This window comes from Osmerus mordax, chromosome 12 (assembly GCF_038355195.1).
Source record: "Osmerus mordax isolate fOsmMor3 chromosome 12, fOsmMor3.pri, whole genome shotgun sequence".
Lineage (NCBI taxonomy): Eukaryota > Metazoa > Chordata > Actinopteri > Osmeriformes > Osmeridae > Osmerus > Osmerus mordax.
The window spans coordinates 1,718,700-1,737,469 of record NC_090061.1 but is presented as its reverse complement, the minus strand read 5'-3'; the positions used below and the strand labels follow the sequence as shown (position 1 = coordinate 1,737,469).

Genomic DNA, 18,770 nt, shown 5'->3' with positions numbered 1-18,770 from the left:
CAAGACCCTCGTCTTCCTCCCCACAGTGTTTACTGGGTCTTTCTGGCGGCAGCGGCTGCTTTGGTCTTGCTGAAATAGGCCTCGATGAAGAACTGGACGAAGAGTATGAAGTAACTGAGGTACATGAGCGAGGACCACACGATGTTCTGCACGTGCGACGGACACTCCTGGCCTTGCTGCATCCAGGCGTACACCAGATAGTTGACCACGCAGCCCACCAGCATCTGCGTGATCTGGGTGATGGTTATGAACATGGCAAACTTGCGCGAGACCTTGAATCCAGCGGCTCGCAGGGCGTAGTAGGAGTACATGACGGCGTGGACCAGGTAGTTCATGGTCATGAACCAGCCACCCCCGGCCACCATGTCCTTGTAGGAGTACCAGGAGTACAACAGCACCGTGATGTGGTGGTACCAGTGGAGGAAGATAAGCTTCTGCTTCCTCAGCACGATGAACATGGTGTCTCCTGGAGGGGGGAAGGAGGGAGGGGAGGGGAGGGGAGGGAGAGGTTATAATGAGAGACATACACAGACAAATATTCCATTGCAAGAGACTGCTTGGATAACGATAAATTATGGTAAGTGTGGGGCCTGTGTTCATGTGTTTAAGTGTGTGAGTGTGTATGAGTGAGGGTGAGTGTGTATGAGTGAGTGTGTACACTGCTCCTAAACCTGTGTCCGTCACCCACGGCGACCGTGAGCAGCGCGGGGGCTAACTGGGGCCATGTTTGATTTGCAGGTGTCAGAGAGTCAGTCACGGACCAGCAGCCTCTGGAAGTCACCCAGCCAGAGCCCCCACCTCCCCTCCCCACCTCCCCTCCCCACTCCCCCAGACAGGGCACTCCTGCTCTGGGCTCGTACTCTGACCTGACAGGGTGTGGAGACCCAGTAACCGCAGAGCTGGGCAAACACAATAGGGCCACAAAAGGACCACAAGTGCAGAAAATGGATTCTCAGACACACACACACAAAAAAACAGACATTGGGAAAGAGGCGAGGGCCAGTAAGCAGGGGCCCGGCCGGGGACGAGAGCAGACGAGTGCAGACGTCACAGGCCAGAGAAGACGGGGTAACGTGTCTGTCGGAATCTGAGTGTGTAACAGAGTGTGACATTTTTTATGTGACATCTCACGTCTCCAAAGGCATTTTAAGGGGATTATCTCAGACTTTGGGTAATGAGATTGCTGATCGGTATTGAGGTTTTAACTGTCTGTATTTTCGCATACGTTACAGGCTCATCACGTACGCTGCGTAATTATTTAATAGGTGTAGCTAACACGATGTTCCTGATACGCTTAGATGTTGCTATGGTTACAGGTAACCTCTCTTGAAAACGACACCACCACCCCCATACCCCCCAGTTTGATAAAGGCAAACAAACAAACAAAAATAACATCCGGTGTGTCTGATCTTCTTACCCAGTTCTGGTGCTTTACTGAGAACAAAAGCATACGCCCAGAACTTGCTGACCGGCCCGTTGTAGAAACTCTGGTCGCACACAGACTGCTTGAGCCCTTTGGTCATCAGGATGTACGTCATGTAGCTCCCAGTTCGTACGGCGCCAAATATACTGCAGCAAGACAGAGGCAGAAACACAGTCAGAACACCTGCACACAGGGCCGGGGGGCTGGACATGTTTCCATCAGCAGCACGGACTGCTGTGGATCAACTCTTAATCTTCACCGGTTCAAAACAGATTCCCAACGCTCCCGCTTTGATGCAGGCAGGACAAGGATATCTTGATTTGAGGGGTTTGAGGTCAGATCAGAATCAGCTTAACTGGCCAAGTATGCGCACACATACAAGGAATCTGAAAACAAGCGCAACTAGACTGAGCAAATCGAGGTAAAAACAACCTTTAAAAAAAAAGTTGTGCACAATACAAACAAGTGCAAAATAAATACTGACTGGATGTGATGGTGTTTGTGTCTGTGCGAGGTGTTTACCTGAAGACAGCGAGGGTGAGAGACCAGAGCACCAGTGGCTTCCTCAGCTCAAACTTCTCTCTCTGCTTCATGACATGACGTCCACCGAGTATGCAGGCGGCGTAGAGCGCCGAGAACAGGAAGGACTTCTTCCTGTGAACACAGAACAGACCGAGGGGTTCACGTCACTGACGAGGGCTGTGTGTGTGTGGGGGGGGGGGGGGGGGGGGGAATTGGATTTCCTATGTGCTTCTGTTTATCACAATCGGTGGATCAGCCATTACCTTGTCATCTGAGGGGATTTAAACAAAAACTGAAATGAGGAAATATTGCTGACATTATTGATAGATGGTTGATATAATGTTAGACCTCGGAGCACAGTGGAACTTCAGTTTGCAGCAACTTGATCCTCCCAGTTAAAACCTCGGATTTATCCTCTTTCCTTCTGGTATCAAAACTTTCTGCGTGCTCACGTGTCATCATAATTACATTAAATTATCAGAGGCGACGGCCATGCAACCCCACGTGGAGTTCAGGACGCAATCTGGAACCCCACCTGGCCTTTCATCATCTACAAAATATTTGCAGCTCAGCATAAACAGGAAGTGGTCTGACTGGATGAACTGGATTCTGGGTAGGAGGAGGGGGGCTGAAAGTGGGGAGGGTGAACATGTTTCATCAATCACATTCCCAAAGAAGCAATTATAACAATGGAGAGTAAGTGGTGAATTCTAGGATTTCCAGATTACAACATTCATTCAGATGCTGATATTATCAGTTCTGCATCAGGTCAAAAATATAATTAAAATAAGAAATGAAAAAAGAAATTGACTAAATGACTCTGTATATGCATGTTAATTTAACCCACCCCTTTACCCCAGATAAACGGTTGTGGTTGGCCCGGCACTTTTCATGTCGGTGGGAAATCAGTTTGAATGGGAGGGAGTCCAGAGCAAATAAACCATGACCTTGCAGATTGGTCTGGTTTCCAGGCTAGTATAATGGATCATTTGCAGTAAACTACCCCTCTCTGAAATATTTCACATGTTCGAGCATTTTCTGACATTTTATTCACTAGAAACCGTGAGAAAACCAGACCCATATGTTAGCTAGATTCCCTGGAGTCTGGAAAACATAAATACATCAGTTTCACATCAGTTCTGCACCCTCAGCTCCATATGGTGAAACAGCACTATTTCTTGCTTTATTTCGCTGACTAGGTGCCTCAAGTAGAGTGTACTTTTTTGTGTGGAAAGGACAAACAGCAAAAAAATAGTTTTCAGGTGAATCATCGTCTTTATTTTGTCACAGTGTTCAAGGAGCTACTTTTGAACCATGTTATAGTGCCATCGATAGTATGATAGTACCATAAATGACTAGAGAAAAGGATTTTGCCCCCATAACAACATTAATATCTCCTCACAGCTTATGCAGAATGATGGAGCTGTTCTGTTTCTCTGTGTTAAGGTGTTAGGGGTCTTAATTGGACTCCTACAGTTTTTAGAAATCAATGGAAAACCATCAATAAGTGTTCTACTTTGCTGGAATAATTTCTTTGGTGGCATGACACTTTTCTACTTCCATACCATTAATGCTGTTCAAATGTCCTGAGAGGGCATCTTCGGTCGTTGACAAAGGACGTTCTTTGTGCCCTAGTGACAGAACATGCCATCCATCTGTGCTTGCTGCCGGCTTGTGAACTGATTTAAGCCACCTCCGTAGCACAAAGGACAAAGCAGTACAGTCAAAGTCAAAATAAGCTGCTTTCACACAACGACAACCGGGTTGGGAGGGCACAATGACATTGTTGTTTGCCATGCTAAACAAGCAGAGGAGAAGAATGGAGACATGCAGCGCTGTAGGCTACCCAGCCAGGCAAAGACAAGCGGATTCCTGATGAGCAGCAATCCCAGAATTCCTCACACCCTATCTTCAGAGCTAAGAAGGTCAAAGGTCATGTCGATCAGTGGCCACAATAATGATTTCACATTGTTTCGCCCAACAACAGTGGATACAAATAGTCAGAAATCAACTAAGGGTCAGAATACATGATTATTAATCCTACTCGAACATAAAATAATGATAGTTTGCTACTCCCTGTTGGGTTACGGACACAGAGGAGCACCGTAGATTATCTGCCATAATTCATGATGAGTGGCCGACCAAAGAGGACCAAACGCCTCTCTACGGTCAAAGCAAACCTGGGGCACGGTCAACGCTGACAGACCCAGCGGAGGGCTGCCTTTGCAGAGCCAGCTGTGGGCTACTCTCGGCTTCCAGTAGCAGGAATGCATTTGACACGTCAGTGTCAATTCACATCATCTCTCCGCTCTTTCCAGTATCTTCACTGTGGCGAGAGGATTAAGAGTCGGAAGTTCAGCTGGAGTAGCGGCTGTTTCTGTTCCTCAAGCTTTACCACGTTCAGCATGGTAGATGCTGTATAACTGTACACCAACAGGACTTCCACTAGACTAACAACCATAAGTTTTCACAGGTTTGTAGAAAGACTCTGTGGCTCCTTCTGTCCAAACATCCATGGTGACTTTCAGTAGACATTGTCCCTGGCCATAGATCAAGTATGGCCTCGTTTGTGTAGTAGATTCAGTATAAATGGGTCAAATCAAGGGCATAGACACTTTAAAAATACCTTAGTAAAACCATGGTTCTTGGTGTGAAAAATGCATAAGATGAATCGTCTTGGATCACTGACATCACAGTGACAATCCTCTCCTCAAGTTAAAATATCCATTCAGGAGAACTGAGTCTACCAGCCATCGGGATTGTGCATCTCATTAGCATCAACCTAAATGTGTTAGTCTGGATTTGTTGACAGTTGTTTCTTTTGTTCGCAAATGTTTTTGTTTTTTTACTCCCATTAGACAGTAAGGAAACGAAAAGCTATTTGAGACAGGATATATTTAGATGATTACTTTCTTTGCAGTCAAGCGGTCTCCCAAGTTTAATTTGGAAAACAAACAGGAAAGACTGAAGCTGGGCACTGTGACATCATCCTGTTTCATGACTGGCAGGACTGAAAGGGGCAGCGCAAGAGAGACATTTCTGTGTAACAGAGCTGATACAGCATCAATACTGTAGGTTAAAGCTGCTGTTTGTAATGCAGTTGACAGATTCAGCAAATACTTCCTCCTCCCCGCCTTCTAAGTCCCCCAGTTGTGATTTGCTCCAAAAACAAATCTGCACATTTTGCACAACCCAACTGAAAATTCCAATTTAAAAAGCCAGAAAAGGTGATTCCTGCTGTGGACAGTACACACAAAAGGAACCAGACAACTCAAGTACTAAGAGAGGTTCTACTTTGCCGGTTTGCGGGCACCAATAGCCTTCCTGTCAGCTCTCATGCTAGTGCTTATCTGGGGTGAGACTCTGGGCAGGGGACGAAGAGTCAGGGCTAAAGCTACAGGGATGAAGCTAAGCAAACACCAGAGCTGATCTAATGCTTGGTGATTGGGCGAGCGAGCCCGTGTCTGGGTTTCCCCTCTCTGTAATGTGTCTGCATCGTGCATCAGGCCATCCTGCCAAACACTGTGAGCTGGGTCCACGTTTAAAAGGACATGATTTATAATCAAGGCAGGGAGACTGGGGACTATGAGCCTGTTACTGTAAAACAACCTACTCTTTACCTGCGTGAAAAGAATACTGCTAAAGTTAAGGTTAACCCTATTAACACTACCCTTCCTTACCTTAAACCTTACAGATGAGATACAATAGTCCTAACACTATCTTACCACAGTCCGAACCCTAACCATATCTCTACCTCAACCCTAACCCTACCATGTCCCTCCCGAGCCGTAACCCTCAGCCTGGTCGTTCATCACAGACGAGGAGACAACCTTCCTTTACTGAAGCTCCTCATGAAGGGGGACACTCCTGCAGTCCTCTCTGTGAGGAGGAGGTGCTGAGGACCTTCCAGTGGGTGAGGGAACCACTTAGTGGCAGCATTAGAGGCTGATCCCCCTGCCCTGCCCTGCCCCTCCCCCACTGTTTGTGCTGGATAAAGCTGCTGGCTAACCTGCTGTGTAACTTGGATCTGTATTAGTTGGAGCAGGAGACTTCAACCATTACGTAACCTTGACTTTGTAGTGTGAGGATGAGGCTATGTGTGTGTGTGCATTAGTGTGCTTGCATCTATGTATGTGTGCTTGTGTGTGTGTGTGTACTTGTATCCATGTGTGTGCTTGTGTCCGTGTGTGCTTGTGTCTGTGTGTGTGTTTGTGTGTGTGCTTGTGTCTGTGTGTGTGTCCTTGTGTGCTTGTGTCTGTGTATGTGTTTGTGTGTGTGCTTGTGTCTGTGTGTGTGTGCTTGTGTCTGTGTGTGTGTGTCCGTGTGTGTCTGGAACTGCCCTGGGTTTAGGGTGAGCGGTTTTGTCCCCTGGTGCTTCGGTGCGGCCAGGAGACTACACAGTTACACACAAGCAGCAGGGTCCAGTTACTCTCAGAGTAACCTGCTACACCGACCAAACTTTAGACTGGGGAGGAAACTACTAGACGAGGGGGAGATATAAATAAGATAAGAAGGGAGTCAGGTGGCTGAGCGGTTAGGGAATCGGGCTGGTAATCTGAAGGTTGCCAGTTCGATTCCCGGCCGTGAAAAATGACGTTTTGTCCTTGGGCAAGGCACTTCACCCTACTTGCCTCGGGGGAATGTCCCTGTACTTACTGTAAGTCACTCTGGATAAGAGCGTCTGCTAAATTACTAAATGTAAATGTAAGATATCAATAAGACACAGCCTCCGGAAGGACCAGCCTTGAGTCCAATACAGTAGTTTACATTAGTATACATTGGTTAATAAAAAGATATATTAGTAGCTAACATATACATTTTCATCATTCAATTTAAAACGTACTATAGATGGACCATAGAACACAATTTTGCATACAACTGATTGATGTAGGCTAAGAGCCTCTTGAGATATACATTTAGAGACGCAGAGAGAGGCTATAAATTGCAGTGTATGTCATGAAGGTACGTTCTAATAAGTTCCCAGTCCTTAAGTGACATAAAAGGTGAAATAATATCTTGACACTATTGCACCCAATGTTCTTTTTCCTATGCATGTTTAACATCCCTGGCTGTGCTGTGCCAGTCAAGATAAGATCTAACACATTGGCATTTTAAAAGAGAGTTTGCTCCTGTAATACCTTGACTCCAAGCTACATCCCAGTGCTGGAGCATTTAACTGCAGTTCAAGGGGTTGCAGGTTCAAATCCCCTTATGTACGTCTCTTCGGATGAAAGCGTCTGCTAAATAATATTAATGTTTATTACGTTAATCGTGCCAGAGAAGCAGAGCAACTCGACAGCCAGAATGAGTGTCGCTCCAGGTGGAAGCAGTCTGGATCACTACTATCACAATCACCACTTCCTGTACATCTCCAAAAGGCAGCATGGAGATCCATCACTGCAAAAAGTGTACATCACGAGGGCCGACTTGGCCCAGTGGAACCGTCAGAGTTACGGGGAAGATTCGAACCATTTTCGGATAGCTACAACAAGAGTGTTGATGTTTTACAACAGAGGGAACAGCTGTATGGAAACACGTGGTTGAAAAGGCCAGAGAGGTCTAACAGTGTATCAACATTGTTATTAAATGCAAACACAGGATGCCTGTGACCCACATCCCTGGTAAGACAGACAGCAGGCTGTAGCTGGCAGGGAAACAAAGCCGTGGAACAGAGGAGGAGGACTGGAGCTGTAATGGGACACTGGAGAAGACAAGAGTCATCTTACTGTGTGAGCCGTCTACTCTCCGGATGAGGACAGGGATCGATAGTAATAACAACAATAATATGGAGTCAGATGGCTGAGCAGTTAGGGAATCGCTATTAATCAGAAGATTGACGGTTCGATTCCCAGCCGTGCAATATTACGTTGTGTCCTTGGGCCCTACTTGCCTCGGGGGAATGTCCCTGTACTTACTGTAAGCCGCTCTGGATAAGAGCGTCTGCTAAATGACTAAATGTAAATGTAATATGCGTTTCAACGTAGTATCCACTGTCACAAGAAAACCCCAGCCGTGGAACTGCATGAGTTGTCTGGGATCTTTTGCAGAACGAAAGACAGTGACCCACAAGTCTCGTGTATCAGTGGGCGGATCTTGTTGAGGTGTAACAGAATCAAAGCAACCACCTTGACCCTGTGCCATGGTGATGCCACTGGAAACAGAGCATGACTCAGCAGGTTAAGTATTTGTATCTTTGTGGCGGGAGGCCAGAAAGTTGTCTGGGACACCGAGACCCAATCTTACTTCAACGCAAAGGCAGCTAGCCAGTAGCATAAACTGTAATGGGTACACAATAACATGCCCTAGTTGTATATTAAGATTTGCATGCCCTCGGGTGTGTGTATACACACACACACACACTTAAAAAAACGTTCCCGATGTCTCTAGTGTCACCTTCCTTAGGGTCTGGGGACAAGACAGGGAGTTGGCTCCTTGGGACGAGGATGTAGGTTACGATGACGTTGCTGTGAGCATCGCATATTCCCTCATCAAGCATCTCCTTCATTATGCTTTTTGTAATCTACACAATATTCATTCTCGAGTCTCGACAGGCTAGAACCGATTTACCAAAGAAACACTGACTGAAGTCGGTAAACCATATCACAGTTGGTTTATTTAGAAAAAGGACAAAACATCTAAATTATTTCAACTATGGTACTAACACTTCTAAAGATCTCTGCATTAAAAGCCTGTTAGAAAATAGGTGGTTGCCATGATGTTGTTTCAATCGTTACTTCTCAACCCAGTACAGTTTATCACCTGACTTCAGTGTCTTCAGGTTTGTCCTTTGTTCAACTCAGATGCACTTTTCTGTCTCTATTTGAGGGCAACTGACAGCTACAGAGGCAATCGCTCACTGAACTGAATTCCACAATACATGACACAGTTTGACTCACAAAAATTTGTGGACAAACACGTTGTCTTGTGTGGTAAAAACTATGTCAAAGATGTATAAATTGAAGAAAGTATGCTGACTTTGGTCCACGGTTCAAAAATACATACAAATATGTGTACAATTATTTCTTCTTGATACTTGGTATTTAAAACATGCCTTACTCGTCTATCTTGATTCAAATGCACTCAGTGATCAATTACTTTAGAGTAAATCTTTAAATTGCCTAAATGATAAGTTCAAAACAAGGAAAAATGAACTTGTGGTGGTAATTCCTCCCTTTAAAGGCGTGAGTTGCGTCTAACATTCCACGCTGCCAAGGCGAGTCCACGGCACAGGTCAACTGCACTGTGATTGGCTAAAGCTATGTCAGCAGACATCACAAGATAAATTTGATTGGTCAGTGGTCAGTACCAAGATATGGACAGCTCCCGCAAAAAGCTTCCACGCGGTCCAGCGCGTCAAAAGATAAAAAGTATGGTTGGTTAACATGAAACAACATTCTATTAGAGATAGGTATCGCTCAGTGGTCGAGCATTTGACCGCAGATAAAGACGTTGCTCTCAATATTCCTGTTTGTGGCTTTGCATAAAATCGCCTGCTATAGGCTATACATGGATAATTAGCCTACTTTAAGTTCAAGTTCTTTCCTACAGGACAATTGAGAACCCCATTATTTAATGTAGATATATGGTGGACAGTGATTATACTGTCCAAAAGAAATTAGTCCAAGAAGCAGTTTCATCTTCTCAATCTTTTGACAAAGAGATGGGTTTTACAAAACCACCGTTGTAGGCCATCACTGACAGACGTTGTTTATCATCAGTAGAATAAATAAAAGAGTCGATGGTCAGTGTCTTAGGCCTATGCTTGTCGTGATGACAAACTTAGTTTAAGTAACGAAGTCACCGTTTTAAGCAGTTTCTGGAAACTCTATAAAGTGACAACCTCTCTAAGCTACGGCTGATGATAATAAGGACATTGACAGATAGCGACCGACTTGGTAAGTTTTTCATTTTGTCATCGTGGTTTATCTCTGAAGACGTCTGTGACTATTTACGGCAGGTTTTGTGTGGCCTTAATGACTTCTTGGAACACAACAGACGATTGACAAGATGCACACCAATGGTTGTCAGTGCCTGCCAATGTTCCGCTTCATTCATAACAGTAACCATACGGCCCTGTGGGAATAGATGAACGCAAGAAATTCTCTCGTCATCACGGAGACATATAACTGTTGACAAGCCTATAGATAAACTCACATCTTTGAAACCTGTAGGGCATATTTTCCTGATTAACTGAGAACCTCCCAATCATGTTAAACCGAATGGATTAAAAGAACAAGATGTAGGCTAACAATAAAATGCATTGCTCAATCGGCTAACCAAGGGACACTTCCTTGCTTCATTGTAACTACTGCATGGGTAGTTTTATTCGGATGAGCACAGCCTCGTATTTGCGGATGACAAGAGAACAGTAGGTTATCTTGCATGTGAGAAGGGATTGTATTAGGATCCGGGCTGAATTCATGCAGCTTTGATGAAGCCTCATTGATTTCTATTTTTAATTCAGATGCTCTTACCTGACTTTTATTTCCGGGAACATGAAGCAAATGTATTGTTCGAACTACATATATCCGGAACTTACATTAACAGTAGGATCATTCATATCTTTATTGGACGTACCAGTTTTCTTGCATCCATCGGATGGCTTCGTCCTCGTTGAACTGTCTCTCAAATTCATACTCTTGCAAAGCCAGCACCGACATGTTAGCTGCGTGCTTTCCTGTAAACTAATACAAAATAATATTCTAATGAGGTGATTTTTTAAAACTGGGTTCCGCTTTGTCTCAGCTACACCCCTTGTCTCGCATTGCTCTTGTAGCTGTCAGTAGCTCGCAATTATACGCGAACGCCCGGCTATATGGCTTCCAACTCGAGCCGGTTGCTATACACACGCCCTCTCCGTTTAGGAGGTGGTTTCAGGGTCCTAAAGCTTTCAGATCCAGTCATTTCTGGTTTGTGTTGCAAGCGGGGATGTTTAAATACTGGGCGACCAAACACACAGATTTAGAAAAAGCAGGGACCTGGAATTTGATCGAGTGCGAAGATTATTTGCTGTCGCTTCATTTCTTGGCAAGACACAATACAGCCCTGCCCTGAAATGCACCCCCGTGTAATTTCTGTTCTGTATATCCCTGCATCAAATTATTTTTACTCTACATTGAGGGGACTAGTATGAGTAACCAGAGTAAGTTTCATACATGTGGCACTTTCCTAGTCAGAGTTAGCAGGGGGTGCATTTCTTGGCAAGACACAATACAGCCCAGCCCTGAAATGCACCCCCCATGTAATTTCAGTTCTGTATATCCCAGAATCAAATGATTTTTACTCTACATTGAGGGGACTAGTATGAGTAACCAAAGTAAGTTTCATGCATGTGGCCCTTTCCTAGTCAGAGTTAGCAGGGGGTGCATTTCTTGGCTAGACACAATACAGCCCGGCCCTGAAATGCACCCCCTGCTAACCAGTGTGAACATTTACTTTGATGTCGATACATGGAGGCTTTAGTACTTGTCTTTTGTAGGCTTTAGGCATGTGAACCTTTGGTCCGTTTTCAGGACAGCTGATATTCTGGATCAGAAGGCTGTTGTTTTCGACCTGTCGAAGTAGCCTACACGACACCTAGTTGTAAATAATGTGTTTCCCAGTATTGTTCAGAAGTTAGTTTTGTGTTAAAGTGATAGGACGTTGCCTCATCAGAACTTGCTCAGGTAGTTTTACCTTGATGTGTGAGCTCTGTCATAACCATATCGACCTTTCACCTAGATACTGGAGTAAAAAGTGCTCTCACTAGATTTGGCCTGAAACTTTTCAGCTCCGCCCTTCAGCTAACACCCCATAGTCATTAATGACACGTTGTGGACACGTCTGATTGGTTTATGGCCTGCTAATAACATCGGCGGACCTGCCAATCAAAAAACTAGCATAATAAAATCAATTACAGAACCATTTAACCTTTGACTGATGTGTAATCCTTTACCCTATGCATCCCTATTTCCCAGCCACCTGGTGGGTTTGTAATCTTGTCCTTGAATGACAGAAGAAATGTCATGCGAATGCCAATGCATGTGGTTTGATACCTGTTATGATGACACCATGTTTGATTATTACAAAACTTGTTCTTTTGATTGTGGATGAGGACAGACATTGGCTCATATCTAAGTAGTTGTAATACCTATTGCAGTATGTTGGCCAGACACCCAGACCAACAGACTAAAAGATAAAGTCACAGTGAGACACATACATACATAAAGATACAGACAGACAGACAGACACTTTGACAAACATGCTGGCTGGCACACACACACACACACACACACACACATACACACACTGTGGGCACAGTGAAAGACACGGCCAAAAGAGGGAACAAGGGAGAAATATAATTTGATATGATGTGAGGACACATTATGCTTCATTATACTACCCTCCCCCCCTCTCTACCTCCTCCTCTCTCTCCCCCTACTCTCCCCCTCTCTCCCACCTCTCCCCATCTCTCCCCCCTCCCTCTCTCTCCCCCTCTCTCTCCCAGAGATAAATCAATGCTCAAAGCAACATTTTCAGTTGAAAATAATCCATGCAAGGTTATACTTCACTAATACAATATCTACCTTGTTTTATAATTTGAAAATGTTGTTATAAGAGTATTTGCAATGCATTTGCATTCATGGAATGGATGCAGTTATTCCCTTTTGATGGAGATACTAAAGAGTAGAGACTTCCTTCACCTTACACCCTTTGAACAACAGGCCAGACATCACACATCACCATGAGTGCAACTTGCAGGGGTGGGGTGATTGTTGCTGTCACCATAGGATTGCTAATTGAGTTACAGCAAAGTGTGCATTTCACTGATACAAATCTGAACGGCATTAGTGTAAAACTAGCAGTAATTGTGGACTCTTCCAAACTATTTCCAACTCCAGGGGAGTAGGCTAGGCTACTACGAGATGAGACGGAGGGTAGGCTACCGTCCATTTGGTGTTCTCCGTTTAATGAAATTGGCGTCAGGCACCATGATTGGTCCAGATAACGCTTTTGAGTTTTCTCGGCGATGCGAGTTTACTCGTCGCGTTGTAGTTATTATGTTGCCTAGTTGCCGTAGCGATGTTTTGCGAGCCACTTCCGTAGTCCAATTGATGTGCTCTTGTGCAGCGCCACCTGGCGAGATTTACCGATAACTGAACCATCAAACAACACAAAACGGCTTTTCAGCTCGCCAGTGTCGACGCACTGACCCAAACATATTGGATTGCAAAATATTCACCTTTATATTAGCTATAATAAGCTATCTTCCTTTGCAAAATAATTTTCCTTTCAGTAAACACAAGTCAGAGTCATATAAGACATATAATACCCGATATGTGTGTGACATTTTCAATCTGTCTCTGATGTGTGAGTGAACAAGGTGATGGGTCACGATCATTTCTAGTCATTGCTTCAATCATAGGACACCAGGTGCTGTCACAGCGTTGTGGTTTGGGAAGTGGAAATATAATGTACCGGTTTATGAAGGATAAAATACATTTTCCGACTCATTAACCCTAGATAAACCACATACATTTCAAATATTTAGGTCATGTCAGATGAGGCAGGCAGAGATGGGAAGTAACGAAGTACAAATACTAAGTTACTGTACTTGAGTAGATTATTCTGGTATCAGTAGGCCTACTTAACTGTTTATTTTTCTTAACTTTTTACTTTTGCTTCTTAGCCTAAAGTATTTTTGTGTTAATGTATTATTTTGATGTGAGGTCCAGTTACTAGTGTGACACTAAAACAGGTAGTCGTAATGTCTACTTTTTACTTAAACAGGTTATATGTCAGAGCCCATACTTCTTTACTTTTGTGAATATGAATAGTCAGTGCTTCAACTTTTACCAGTCTTTTTAAACATGAGTATCTGTACTTGAAGGATGTGTGTACTTTTGCCATCTCTGGAAGCAGGCTATTCTTTGTATGACTGTAGCATCGAGAACTGCAGGTGTAACATGTAGAGAGGTTACAGAAATTACAAAGTAAACATCTGACTTGAATTTGGGATATACAGTGACTTTTTATCTTGTGATGACCCACTTCATTGTTGTAATTGGTTTGATTAGTTTTGCTGCCCTCATGTGGCGAGAAGTGAACCACCAACTAAATATCCTGAGGAGGACTAATTAGGTGACTACATTGATCAGAACATTACATTAGTGACTTCTTCAACATCATACCATTGGTCATACATACAGGAAATAGCTCTGACTGAAAACTCTGCTCCTCCCTCTAAAACCAATTATGACAAGGTCAAAAGGTTAACCATTGTGACCGTCCCTCGTCACAGTTCAACGAATCAGGAACTACCGCTTGATGACGTCACAATGCTCAGCTCAGATCCAATCTACTCGTTTGTTATGCTTCTGAATACTTCAACCTTCTGTCACGAGAAACAAAGGAACATTTTATTCCTTGAACTCCCCCCCCCCTTCACCATATACATGAGTCACATGACTGACACAAACATCAGCTTGATGAGGAGCTGTGTATTCCAGGGAATCCGTATCTCCTGCAGCGAACCCAAGACCTTTATCTGCAGCAGGCTGTCACATCAGTGTCCCATTCCATCCTATCTCTGTGTGTGTGTGTTTGAGTATATATGTGTGTGTGCATGTGTGTGTGTGTGTCTTGTTTTACCGTTCCATCCATTTCATTAATGATGGTGAGACGCCTTCCAGCCAGGATTACGGCTGCGATCCCAGTCGCTCTCCCTGCCGCTCTCCCCGTGTGCCCGGTAATGAGGGGAGGGTTCATGGGTGTCTGGAACGGGAGCGGGCGGCAGATTGCTTTCCAGAGTTTATTAGACTGAGAGCGCATTTGGACATGTCTGCCTTATTAAAGATTAAAACTGGCTGAAGGAAAGCAGGTGAGCGTCGGGTGGTTGTACAGACATGCAAGCCAGTGCGAGGCACATTTACAGGCTTGTAATCTCCACCTGCACCGCCCCCCCCCCCCTCCCCCCATGTGCTGTGTCTCATAAACATGAGCAATTTCACAGCAAACAATTGAGAGGACTTGTCTATGCTCAGGGCCTTGGCCCATAGCTGATGGGTTTACATTCATGTGGAGGAAATAAACCTGCAGAAGGCCTGGTGTCACAGGGTATGGTTGTCTGAACTCGGAACACCGGCCATTCAGAACCTGACACGTGGGACCAATCAGGAACGACCCTTTTTGATGATGTCATGCTGTTCAGGTCATTTCCAATGGACTCAATTGTTACAAACCTGTTTGATGATGTCATAATGTTCCTTTCATTCCCAATTGACTCCGTTGTTACGAATCTGTTTGATTATGTCATAAGGACATTTTTTCTCCCAATTGAATACATTTATGCTTCTGAATGTCAGTCTTCTATATAACACAAAGGAGATCACATTTACTGTCATCATAATGTGAACGAGTTGCCTGGTTCTTGCTTTGTAGATTACAGTCCTATTTAATCATTTAATGTAACATACATAATTTACAATATATAATATACATAATTCATACTCATTTAATGTAATATGTCAACACTGAAATTTGAGAGATTGATTTAAAGCCGTCATGTGAATCATCTTGCTAAGTAAGATTTTCATCAATCACAGACTTGATCCGAACAAACATGTTTTTATTGGAATAAGACTCAACACAATTCAGACAATGTTTTGCTTTTAAGTATTATTATCAACTTAGAAAAACGTTTTCCTTTGACCTGAAAATACATTCATCACATATTGCAACAACGGCATTTTATCACTGGATGCTACTTTGAGATATTATCCTATATGCCCTAATTTAGACAGCAGATTGGTTGCCTGCTCGGCTTTCCAGGTAGAGAGAAGAGATCCTGGTGGCTTCCTCCACCACCTCCCCTGTGGTCGTCCAGATCCTGTGGAGATCAGGAATAGAGGGGATATTTCAACAGATCAATACACCTTAGTGGATTTCCTATATTAACCCTCTGAGATTCTACCATCTGTGACATATATAGGCTGAGCATATAAGTCACTTCTGGGTGGGCTTCTATCCAATAAGTCGCTTCCTACCCTGTGTCCTTTAGTCTCTGGGCTGAGATATGGCTTCTTTGTCTAGGAATGGTTTCCACTATATTGCTTATACTACGGTTGGTAATTCACTTTTATATCCCCAAGGGCAAGTCAGACAGGATCGTGTGAAGGAGTCAGGATTCTAGATGTGAACTAGACCACGGGTCTCATGTGCATTATAGGTCTGGTATACAAACTGCCTGGGATCTAATTCATTTTTAAATTCACAAGAGGACTAAACGTGTGTCTAATGACAAGCTGCAACTCTCAAACCAGCCTCGAGGGGGCACTGTGAAGCATGTCAGAGCACAGCAAGGATGTCATGATCTTCGACAAAGATTTATTGTATTACGTATGTTGCTGTAGTTTATTTTTTTATTTTTTTATGTGTCGATGCAAAACCCTAAAAGATGCTAGCCCTGATGTGAGATGCAGTGCTTGGGGAAGTCTGTTTTCCCTGTGTATCAGTGACAGGCCTTCAGAAAGGAACAGAGTTAAATGTCAATAAAGATCTTCCAGCAGTTGACAGCAGAAAAGAAAACATTCTAGGACGCCACAGACAGTGTAAACTGCAGACAGTGAGACGGCAGTCAGTGTAAACTAAAGGTGTCTGAACATGATTCGTCACATCATGGGCTGAGCTTTGGTCTGATTGGGTTAACATGAAAAGACATGTTAAATATTTTTGGGTTGGTGTAAATGGATCAGAGTTTTGGATGACTCATAATCCTCACAGATATGGAAGTATGGATCTGGCCTTTGATTGTAACTGCGTAATTAGGAAGTTGTCATATAAATGTATTGGCACGTCCCTGTCAGAAATGAGGTAAGGAAGTTCTGTTTAGATATTGTTACACTAGTTACGTTTTACGGTCATGCAGAAGCTGGCATGAATGACAGACTCGTGTGAACGTTATTCTTTTCTGTGATCTTTTCTGTAATGCTGTCTTATGAATGTACCCATAAGAACTTAAGCGATGAGTTACTGCATAGACCTTGTGCTCAAAGCAACAAACCTCAATTGAACCCTTAACATGAGACACATCTAATTAACATGTTTATTAATTCGATTTATGGAATTATCTTTTTTGTTTGGCTATTGCAGGAATATTAATTATTTCGTGCAAATCCTTTGGACACACTCAACGGTAGAACTAGCGTGCCTGGAGTGTAGAAATTGATTTGAACTGAAAACATCTAAGATGTGTGTTTTCTCTGCCTGCTTTCATTTGACTTCAAAGACCAGGAAGTGTGTGAGTCATGAAGTTTCCTCTCTGTTATCTGTTTTCACACGCACCGCATCGCCGCCACCACAAACGTGCTGCTTGCGGTAGAGGGAGCTGCACACACACACGCATGAACACATGCACATACACACTCTCACTTATGAGCAGACACATACAGTACCCTCACACACACACACACACACACACACGAACACACACACACACATGAACATATGCACATACACACTCTCACTTATGAGCACACACATACAGTACACTCACACACACACTTACTCACACATACACACAACTCATTAGCACACACACACACGCACACACTTACATAACCATCAATGGCCCGAGAAGAATACACATTATGGATAGAGATTATCTATGATTTGCATTATCTATGACATATATCTAGAATTTGGACCAATCAGTCAAAAGAAAAACGTTAAGCAGGTTGTGGTGCTGATGTGGAAGGTGACTCATATCACATTTCTGTGTATAAAAGTAGTTGTACTCAACAACAAGAAAACTTACTGTGATTTAACCTCCCCGTTAACTGAGACAGAACATAATCAATTCCTGAAATTTGGTTGAAAATAGTATTTTGCCTGAGGAATCTGTGTAGGAGTGTGGGAGTACGTCTTGTTAAGGGGTGTGTGTGCGTGTGTGTGTCTGGGGGGGGGGTCTCCAGCTGTAGGTGAGGGTGAGAATGTGTGAGGTCAGCCCATGTAACCTCATGCTGCAGCCCCTGTGCTGTGATTGGTCCATGGCCAAACCCCCCACTGACCACAAGAGGTATGGTCAAACTCAGCAGAGGATGAACCGTGTTTGTGATCCACTGCAACACCTTCTACACTTCTTTTGCCTCCGTGTTGATCCGTGATATTTAACCGGCAATCCCTTTTTTTCAGAAATGATAACAGTTTCTCCATCCAGTTTTTTTGAATGAAACTATCGTTTTTTCCACAACTTTTCAGTTTTCAAATTGTAGCCTATTGATGCCAAAGACATAACCAACCATCAGCTTTCCGTGTTTTAACATTTAAACGGTGCAACAGCTGCACTGATCAAGGGAACCCGCTTGGCCTACAATAATCTGATATAGAGCAATGCGTAATTTAGCCTAAACAGAGCTAACAAAATTGCACTTTGCTACCATCATCATGGAACAAATAATTGCAATGGTGGCATTGATTATGACATTATTTCAACACTTAATTCGTTTACATTGAATTTCAACTCACAAAAACCCAACCCCGCGTGTATTCCGCCCACTTGCTAATTCTCTTGTTTCACGTGAGCCAAGCAAATACATTTTCAATTCAATGTAGCATTATACGCCATTTCCCTAGTTTGGAAATGTTGTTACAAACACATTGTAAATTGTAGGTTTAATAAATAAAAAATAAAATATGTTTGTTGGTCATAATATGGGGACAATACAATCTCCATTCAATTAAAATGCAAGATCCATAACTGCATTGTCTAGTGGAGACCTATGTACCAAAACAGATCATCTGTTGGGTTTAATTATTATAAGACAGTTTATGTAGCGTAATACGATGC

The 18,770-nt window shown here is 43.5% G+C and overlaps 1 protein-coding gene across 1 annotated transcript; it reads right to left on the bottom strand.

The window, feature by feature from the left end:
- Positions 1-10,718, bottom strand: elovl6 (ELOVL fatty acid elongase 6). Its single transcript, XM_067247788.1, has 4 exons — positions 10,523-10,718; positions 1,946-2,077; positions 1,418-1,569; positions 1-466 (listed from the first exon to the last, which is right to left on the bottom strand). Exons 1-4 carry the CDS (start codon positions 10,603-10,605, stop codon positions 30-32), a joined length of 804 nt encoding a protein of 267 aa, XP_067103889.1. The 5' UTR covers positions 10,606-10,718; the 3' UTR covers positions 1-29.
- Positions 10,719-18,770: the final 8,052 nt, after the last annotated feature.

Bases quoted from the DNA above. Each gene is read 5' to 3' on its own strand.
- elovl6 (XM_067247788.1), bottom strand. From the start codon at position 10,605: ATGTCGGTGCTGGCTTTGCAAGAGTATGAATTTGAGAGACAGTTCAAC. The intron at 1,570-1,945 runs GTAAACACCTCG...GTCTTGCTGCAG, and splicing joins CTCACCCTCGCTGTCTTCAG to TATATTTGGCGCCGTACGAA. The intron at 467-1,417 runs GTAAGAAGATCA...TCCCCCCTCCAG, and splicing joins CAGTAAAGCACCAGAACTGG to GAGACACCATGTTCATCGTG.